The sequence below is a fragment of the Paramormyrops kingsleyae genome, chromosome 6, assembly GCF_048594095.1.
Source record: "Paramormyrops kingsleyae isolate MSU_618 chromosome 6, PKINGS_0.4, whole genome shotgun sequence".
Lineage (NCBI taxonomy): Eukaryota > Metazoa > Chordata > Actinopteri > Osteoglossiformes > Mormyridae > Paramormyrops > Paramormyrops kingsleyae.
This window is the reverse complement of record NC_132802.1, coordinates 29,280,259-29,289,908: the sequence shown is the minus strand read 5'-3', so window position 1 is coordinate 29,289,908 and position 9,650 is coordinate 29,280,259. Positions and strand designations below refer to the sequence as shown.

Below are 9,650 nucleotides of genomic sequence, written 5' to 3'. Positions count from 1 at the left end.
GCATTTTGACAACATTAAATTGTCTTAAAGCACTTTACAATATCACTGCCCAAAGCCCCCAGTGAGCAAGCTAGAGACCACAGTGGCAAGGAAAAACTCCCTAGAAGGAAGATACCTTGAGAGGAAACAAACTCGAAGAGGGAGGCGGCAGAGGAAGTCAAATAAGCAGGATGGAAAAGTCCAAGTCTGCACTGTCCCAGTTTTAAGATTTGAGCCTCAAAGCAGGGAGGCAGGCAGTTGCTGGTGCTGCATCAGGTGGCAGGATGAACAGTGGTACAGCAGCAGGGCATACAGGAGAGACGTCACAGGCAGAAGGACGAGCAGGCTGGAAACACGCCAGGTAGTGGAGATGTTACAGGCAGCAGGGTAGGCAGAATATCTTGATAATTTGGGGTCTCCAGGCAGCACAGCCCAGGAGTAGTAGGGGAAATAAAATGTGCAATTAGTCAAAGTAGGGGAGGCTAGAGAAAAAAATAGAGGAAACTTTGAGGGAATATTGCTGTTTTAAATGCTACCACGTTTCTCACCTTCCTCATGCAAACAGTGAAAACAGTTAGTTCAGTGCAATATGTAAACTCCGGCAGATAAGGCTATGGCAGCATAAGTAGGAGGGAAAGGCAAGTGGGAACGCAGGAATGGTGGGTCCCTGAAACGTCAGAAGTCCAATTCCACAAGGGGGTGTGAAGCTAGAGTGACAGCACTGACAGTTCACTTCATCCAAAGCCAATGTCACCGATCCCCACCCAGCTCTACACCTCACACTATAGGTCTAACTGGGAGTGAGCAGTTTGCTAGAGCTAGAGTCCCAAGTACTAAGACCAACGTAATCAAAGCATATTATTAACACAGACTGAAAGGAATTGAATGAAATTGACAGATCAATATTTCTGGCACACAAAGTGCTGGTTTAGGGCACATTTGACTGCATGGCAGGAAATCCTGAACTGGTCCATCCATACTTAGTGTGACAGTTTTTTTTTAACTATATTCCCTGAGATAACAGACAGGACACCGCAGGAAAAGAGTAAATAACACGCTTTGCAGCTGCTGAGCAGATGGGCATCTCCAGGGTTAGGTGAACGTGAAATAGACACAAGGTAAAGGATGGAGCGCAAATACAAAAACAAGGCAGCTGCAGCAAGGCCTACAACAAAATGCTGGTTGCACTGAGCCACCAAGAGACCAAGATGGCGATTAACCAAAACAAAAACAGAACAAAAAAAGCCAGAGATGAGATCTCACATCCAAGTAGGCAGGCAGCCACTGCAAATTATACCAAGGGATGCCCCCCATCGCTGGTTCCCCCTGTTGTGAGAGGCCTCCTCTGCCCCGATCCACAATCCTTACCAAAACATAAACCCCACAAATCACACTCCAAAATGACCATTGATGCTTATTCAAAGTGCAAAGACGACAAGCCCAACCCCGAGGAATGCTCACTGGTCATCATGAAAAAGACACAGAGCTGATACTTTTCATTCAGTGCATGGTTGAACTGCACCTAAAAAAGTAATCCAGATGTTGCAATTCAAATTTATTTGCAAATTGCAACGTGTATGTGTAGAAACTGCAGTGAATCAGTGGACAGGAATTAACACAAAAAACCTTTTTAATTAAAAATGCTGCAAAAATATACAGGCAAAATTACATTAAAACATTCAGTTTATATACATTAGCCAGATTATTATTACATTTTAACATTGAAGTATTGTCGTATGGACTGGTTTTGGGAAATTTGGCATTTTATTGCCTTTAGCTTTGTGGAAGCATGGTTTTCTGTGCACATGGCAGGTTTTCTTACGTCAGTTATAAGAAGGCATTTCCAGGACCTCCAGGTGTGGTGGTATGGGCTTTCAAACTGTGCCGCCAAGATGGGTCACAGTTATGGGATGATGGATCTGACCACTATGTCATATATTTCACCAGATAGTCATATATTTAATAATTCATAAGATTTAATAGAGAGGTATAGTGTGGTCCCAAATATGGTATCTCCTTTTAACATGCCCAATAGACTGTTAAATGGAATTTGAATCATTTAGAGATTAAGGAATGATATAAATGTAATCACTGGGTGTGGTCTTCACTGACAACAGCAACCACATCAAGGGCGTACATCAAGGGCGAAAATTTGGGTATGGCCGGTAGAGACATGTCTAGACCAATATTTTGGGAGTACTGTGTCTGTTTAGGGGGGCAGGGGGTTCGGGTCTGATTTGGACTCCATCAAACCTATGCCCTTGAAGTACAATATCAAACAGTCTTTCTTTAACTAGTTTGCTTGACATTAACATTGAAAATACAGAGACTGTACACTGGAAATCTATATACATGCAAGTCTTGGTCATATGACAATTATTAGTACCAGAATGTATGACATATGTGTTTTTATTATTTACACCAAACCAATAACAATACTGACATCACAGTTAGGGATGGAAAATGGTTTTGCTTTTCCATGGCAATGTGTATGACAATAGGTCTTGATATGAATAATAAATGCAGAATATTCATGAAAAAAACATTCCATGTACTGGTGGAACATCTAACACACTGTGTGGTTGATACAAGCCAAGTGATTCTGGACTTATGCCATTCAGTTCTACATAGTCTTATCTCTACAATGGAAACATGAGTAATCTTCCAGTCAATACATGTGAAAATGAACACCACAACTCTATCGTTATCTCCAGAGAACTCTTTCACTTAGATTACTCTAAATTTACCACATTGTTATTCACTAACTGGAGGTCAAACTGAACGTTCAGTTGCTTCTGTTTTCCAGTCATGTGCGCAGCAAGATTTTGTGATAAGCGCGGATAGTGAAAATAACTGCAAACAATCTGTCACAGTTACAAGCGTGGCATGCGTCAGTGCCTTCAGAGTAGACGGTTGGCCACTATGCTGTGGGCAACAAAGACACGGACTCAGCGGTCAGCTCTGTCTCTTGCCTGAGGTCCAGATTATTCTACCTACATGGCCGTCAGAGCCATTTAAACCACCTCCAGCATGGCTATTTGGTTGATTTCCAAGAGCAAACCTCCTTCGAAAAAGCCAATAGCTTTTTAAACACTTTTCCCTCCTACCAAGATTCATGCAACCATTACTTGAAATAATCTTGGTGACAATTTAACTTTAACTTTACAACCCTAGAGAAATGCTCTTTGAAGTTTAGCCTTTCAGTATTGACTCTGGTAGATTCTGGGGAGGAGAATGTTTTTGGCAAGAGTCTAAGTATTTATTTGATTGTAGAGGACAGTGGGGGTGTGCCTTCAGACCCGGCCTCAGACCCCCCCTCTGGGCCCTTGCAGGGACTGCAAGGACTGGAGGCACCACTGGATGAGAAGCTGGGGCTGCTGAGCGGGGACGAAGAAGAGGAGCTGGATGAGGAGGAAGCTTTGATCTGAAGCCATTTTTCCCCAAGAGCTTTGGCGAAATGGTCATCCACGGAGACACTGACAGAGATACGGTGGGGGCTGGCCTTGTTGTAGTCGACCCCCAGACTTCGCCGGAAGTGTTCCTCAACGACGTGGTCATAAGCCATGGGTGAGGTCACTGAGGAAGAGCATGAGGAAGGTGAGAAACATGGTAGCATTTAAAACAGCAACATTCCCTCAAAGATCCCTCTATTTTTTTCTCAGTGATTGTCAAATAATAAACTGATATTTTTGAACAATTTTCTATAGGTATTCAATATAATTCTGAACTGTTTCTTAATCTAATGAGCATCTGCTAAAGTTCCCTTCTGTGTATAAGCCATTATTCCATCTATTTTGAAACATTTTTTTTTAAAACATTTTATCCAATCACAGTTGCAGTGGAACTTTTCACGGAACGTATACTGAAGGGCACCCCCAAGTGTCTAGTCCTGAATTCCGTGACATATGGACCCCTCCTTAAAGAGACTCCAGGGGGTGGCATGGATTGGGCTTTGGCACTGCTGGAGGTTTGAGGATAGCTCCAGAACCAGTTGGGGGGGGGGGATGTACCTGCAGGAGAGGAGCGATGCTTTGCGTCAGGAAGCTTGTGGGCGGAGCTTGACCGAGACACACAGGTGATGACAGAAGGACGCATCTGCAGAGGACATTGGTGGTTAGTTACTGGCCCGTCTGATGTCAAATGTCTATCTAATGAATCTACACAGTTGGGAGTTATGTCTGTAAGTGGGATAAAGCTTCACAAATCCGTTAAATCCTTAAAGCCTAATATCTCTCCATCATGAAAGATCTCCACAGCTTGTAGAATGAGGCATTGAGGAATGTTAATAGAGTGTATGGTTTTGAATATTGCAGTGTTTTTATTGTGTTCACTTGTGCTCCACTTTATCGTTCATGCAAAGGATTCCCGTACACTTCAAATGTTATACCATATTCTGTGCCGTTCACTGTGGAAGCTGCCAGACAGTTATAGAAAAACTACATCAAGAGTGATATGATGTCAAGAAGGGAACAGCTCTGGTACCTGTCAACAAGGTTCCTATTCAAAGTAGATAAAGGGGTTCCTCAATGGGTGAAATATGACATTTTAATATAAGTACCATAGGGTCAAATGTACATATTTTAAATCTGTTCTGTGAGCACAATTAGTGAAACAATGAGAAAAGTGCAAACTCTGCACTGACACAATTAGCAAAACAGTAAGAAGGGGTACTAGGAGCTGTGTAAGGAAGTGAGAGACTTGTCTGTGTGTCTCTTGCCCAGGGACGGGCCATGTGCCTGGGCTCGTTGCTGGCTCTCTGCCCTGCTGCCGGTGCTTAGCCCTAGTCTGGCTGGGTTGCATACTGAGGCAAGCATGGGCTCGCCAATCCTGCTGCCTGCTCAGAGGATTATGTCAGGTGAAAAGCCTTGGACCGCCCTGCCCCCACCCCCCCCCGCACCGGGCTGCCCGCCCAAAGGCAGATCCTGACAGGCCCTGTCGTCCTGAGTAAAGGAGGCACAGTCCTCCCTGGAGCATAACTGACTGTTCAAACTTCTCTTCATATTCCCAGCAACTGTGGCTGGTTGGTGGGGGGGGGGGGGGGGGGTTAGGATGGGTGAATCACTGCTTCCCTGAATCTCAGAGCCACTTGCAGAGCCTGTTGTGCTAATAGCAGGTCTAGTTTACGCTACAAACAAGGGCCTCCCCCACAATAACACTCTTCTCGGCCTATTGCCATCCTGGATCTCACCTGAACTTGGCCACCTAGCTTGCCCTTGCTTCTGGCATCAACCTCTGGACCTTCAGCCCTCCTGGGCTTCTTGATCAGTGCCAGAGGCTCGTCCATAGGTGGGCTGTCAAAACTGGGGCTTTGCCATTGGTCCGTGGGGCTGTGGGTAGGGCTAGACAGCCTGTGGGATGGGCTTTGGCTGGGACTCCAGGTGGTGGTCGTCACAATGGAGTTTTGGGGTGATGGGGGCAGACTCCGGGGGGGACTCAGGCTGGACTTCCTCTGAAGGCTACAGGTTACATTCTTGAATGGTAACCTCTCTTCCCTGGAGGACAAAATTACAAATAGGAGGTACAGGTTAAAAGCAATGAAGCACGCTGATGCTGATTTTAGCACAATGTTGATTTTAAGATTCATGGGAGGTTCGCAATGTGGGCAGTTATATCTTTAGTCCCAAATCGTAAATTCAAATTAGAAAACAGCTGTAAAAGTGGAGAATATGCAATGACATCACAAATGGCTACTTGCTGCTGCAACGTATTTATGCTCTGAATTGTGTATGTCAAGATTTTTTTTTATGTGCAAGGGTATCCGCTACACTGGTTAATTGCTCCAGTGTAAAGAAATGTGAGATGGCCATGAAAGACGGTGACTCACGATGCTAAAACGAAGGGGAGTCGGCTGGTCTTCCCAGGCCTCAGTTGTCCTGGCAGACCATGGTCCACACTGCGCTTGCGTTTGGTCGGGAGAACCAGAGGCAGCCGAGCCCTCTCATTGGGTACCTGCCGATGGCGGTCCTCCGTTCTCAGGCTGGGCTGGCCTATGGGGAACAGACATGGAAAAGAATGAAGAAGAGCAACAACCCCATGACTTCATGGAGATGCATCATCTCATAACCGAAAATTTGCAAGCGATGAGGAGTGGCAAATAAACACGTAACGGTCTTGTTTTTTAAGTCTGTGTAAATGTGTCATCACCCCCCCATTGAGCGTAAACTGTGGGAAAGTGTTGTTCCCAATGACACACATGCTGGTGTATCACCTCTGAGAAGAATAACTTGCTGAACTTGATGCATGAGGCACAAAAATACGCCCAGAGCCATGGCCTTCTTGGGAAATACCAATAACAAAGATGCTATTAATCCATGGATATTGTACTTGCATAACAGCATGTATTAAAAGGGAAAAAAAAAAGTGTGCACCAGTTTCCAAATTATCCATTCGCTGTCACTGACACAACTATACCACATCTGCTCTTGCACTTTCATCAGGAACACGGTGAAACTGATTAAGTTCTAGTAGCATGTTTAGGGAAGTGAACTAAAAGCATAAAGTGTACTCTCTTCAAATAAAAGCATGCAAAAGCTCAAATACTGATGAATGGTAGATTATGAAGCCCAAGCCTTTAGCTGGTTTATGCCAAACTGGTTCTCCATGCTCCATGCCCAAAACAAAACAACAAAACATCTTAAGGAAATTCCAGTATATTGCCATTTCTTTTTTTTTGTCATTTCCTTGGCCTTTCTCACTTGTCTTTCAATACAGCATATGCACTAAAGTTCTCACACTTGTTGATTGCAAACAAAGACCTTCTGACACCCACTGTAATACAACCAAATTCACACTTATTGTGTTGTTTCTAGTGACAGACATTATGATGATTTTCTCCCATGACTGACACTCCTCTGTTAAATCTGGGATTCCTTAATTCCTTTAGAAACAGTGAAGAGAAAATCTTCAGAAATTTCACCAGTGGAGTTAAAGGGCTTCCTGATTGTCCCCATTTCCCCATTTACCATCAAATTCAGTTAGATTTCAGTTTGTCTAGATCCAGAAAAACTATGTAGATTTAAAATATTTTACAATTAGTAAACAATTATTTTTCTCTGAATAAGAAAAAAAAATATCTTCCTGAGAAGAATCTCAGGCTTTACCCAGGAAATATCCTATGAGTTAATTGGCTTGCGGCTAATTACAACTGTAGCTTTACAGTTCTATGCAACCTGTTAGCAAACCTGTTCTTTAAGGGCTGCATATGTACAGTAAATGTAGGCGCCATGGTACTTAAGGGCCAGGACTTATGACTAAAAGCAACCAGCAACCAAATAATTATAAAAAAAGAAGAAGAAAACAAGCTGAGAATCTGGAGCAGGAACTGAGTAGTAAAGGATTTACAATTGCAGTGGGATTATTGTTCAAAAAGTTAAATGTGATAATTATGCTGTATGTTTGTTATCACAGTAGAGTTTCTTACTAAGAAGCCTGAAGCACAGGCTTACATACGCAAGGAGAATGGAAATCTGTGTGAAGTCTTTCAGCTCCAAAGTGTTAAAAAAACTTCCTTTTATTTTTGCTCCTGTTACAGGGTCAAAGTTTATTCAAGCTCTCGTAAACACGGCTGAGAAGACCTGTAATGAGTTCTTCAATGGTAACTCTTTTTAGCAATGGATGAATACTTCACACCACAACTTCTATTTAGCTGAATTCTCTGGCTTGAGCTCATAGAGCCCATCAAACAGAACAATGCCACAATATCAAGTAGCCAAATTCCAGGAGTCTGCAAGGACAATGATGAAGAATTCCTAACTCATTGCGATTGCAAGTGTCCATTATTGGCAGTAATGTGGAGAAATGGTACCCCCACTCAAAACAGCCCCCCAGGGAAAAAGCAAAGCATTGGAGGTCTGGATTTGATGGGGTGTGGGGTGAAAACCACACCTTACCTGACTTTCCAGTGCCCGAGGCAAGGTTATTTTTTGTATGAAACCACAGAACAGCCTCTCATATGTAAAAGAACCATTATCTTTTAAAACGGACTGTAAAATCTTATATTCTGCTCCAATGTGCCCTAACATGGTACAGATAATCAGACCAAATAAACTTAAGTTTGATAAGAAGTCAAACTTACATAAAGTGTGTTAAAAAAATTATTTATAATTAAGATGCAGTAAGAAGTGGCAGTAACAATTCTGCAAATATTCATTTGAAATCCACATCACATTTATAGACTAACGTGAAGACATATACTAACGTTTTCAGGTATACTGGATTGTCATTAAAAAAAAAATTAAACAGGAATAAAAATATCAAAATTTCACAAGTGGTTTTTTCAGTTCTGTTCATGAATAAATTTTGGTGGTAGATTAAAAGAAAATTATTTCTAAGAACAAAACAAAAAATCATCATATTGTTAGGATGAAGCCTATAATGTGTATTAGGTAAAATTATTAGCATTGTTTTTTTTTATTGTATACTAGTGTTTCATAAAAGTAGATGGATGGGTAAACCAGGCAAGGAAGGAAGGGAAGCACCTTTGCTGAATAAAGTTGGACTGATTAGTATCTTACTAATCATGCTGTTATCCGCATATAAAGCAATCACCTCAATACAAAGAAATCAGCAAGTAAACGCATCAAATCAGGCAGGAAATCAAGCCAGAAAGCAGACCTACATTTGGAAGAGATATCAGTGACCACAGGCAGGTCTATCCTCAGGGGCAAAGCAAAACAGCAAACAGACTAGAAAAACCTACAAAGCAATGCTGACTGCCTGTGCATGCATTTACAGAGATGTGGGGTGTATTTTCTCCCTTTACAACAAGTGCTAGAATTCTTTTCCCTAATTTAAACCAACCACTAATGGAATGGGTCAGTTTCCCGTTTTAAAAATCACATAGACTAGAGTGTGGGCCAGTCACCGCAGCTCAGGCATGCTCCAAAAAAATCACCCCCATTCAAAGTGGAAATCTAGGATGTTAATCAGCATATAATTAGCAGCAAATTCAGAACTAGAAGCGTGCAGATATTAGAAGTACACATGTTAGATGTTTAACACAATGACAGTACAATAGCAGTAATCAAGCAACAATTAATTACCTTCCAAGATGTAGACTTTAAATCCACTGTTCATCCGAGTTATATAGTGGAAGTTAGCTACAGCCATCTTTCACCAAATATCCACCTAAACACCTACACAGGTTCAGGTACGTAAAGGGTCTGTTTCCTCAACAGCCACAAAATTGATCTGATCTGGCCAGGGCAAGCAATGAATGCAGGCTTACAAGCAGAAGTGAGCACCTATGTATCTCTGAGCTCACATGACGCTCTGAAGCTAGCCTCCCATTGGCTATTTTTAGGCCAATCCCAATTAATTCAGCCTCCTCTTTGTTATGCACCCTGAGTGTAATCCCCGTGTAAATACTGGAAGAACACGGTCTTAATCAGTGATGGCATTATTCTGGAAATAGGATCTCCATGTAGTCATGTTGCATGTCTTTGTATATTTAAGTTTATATTTGTATATTTATATTTATTGAATATGTATGTATTTGGGGGAGGCACATGGTTAGCACTGTTTCCCTCCAGAACCAGGGTTAAAATCTCCACCCTGACTCCTATTTGTCATTGTAGTGCTTCCTCCAGGTACTCCAGTTTCCCCCCACAGTCCAAAAACACACTAAGGTGAACTGGAGTTCCCAAATTGTCCATAAATGTGTGTGTGTGTGT

The 9,650-nt window shown here is 42.4% G+C and overlaps 1 protein-coding gene across 1 annotated transcript; it reads right to left on the bottom strand.

Moving 5' to 3' along the window:
* Positions 1 to 1,591: 1,591 nt before the first annotated feature.
* Positions 1,592 to 9,216, bottom strand: vgll4l (vestigial like 4 like). Its single transcript, XM_023813354.2, has 5 exons — positions 9,021 to 9,216; positions 5,804 to 5,966; positions 5,168 to 5,471; positions 3,990 to 4,074; positions 1,592 to 3,555 (listed from the first exon to the last, which is right to left on the bottom strand). Exons 1-5 carry the CDS (start codon positions 9,085 to 9,087, stop codon positions 3,239 to 3,241), a joined length of 936 nt encoding a protein of 311 aa, XP_023669122.1. The 5' UTR covers positions 9,088 to 9,216; the 3' UTR covers positions 1,592 to 3,238.
* Between the last annotated feature and the right edge of the window lie 434 nt (positions 9,217 to 9,650).

What these genes read in the sequence shown, in the direction of transcription:
- vgll4l (XM_023813354.2), bottom strand. Translation starts at nt 9,087, where the DNA reads ATGGCTGTAGCTAACTTCCACTATATAACTCGGATGAACAGTGGATTT. An exon ending in CTCCCCTTCGTTTTAGCATC is followed by an intron (nt 5,472 to 5,803) that starts GTGAGTCACCGT and finishes TTTGTCCTCCAG; the next exon opens with GGAAGAGAGGTTACCATTCA. An exon ending in GCATCGCTCCTCTCCTGCAG is followed by an intron (nt 3,556 to 3,989) that starts GTACATCCCCCC and finishes GCTCTTCCTCAG; the next exon opens with TGACCTCACCCATGGCTTAT.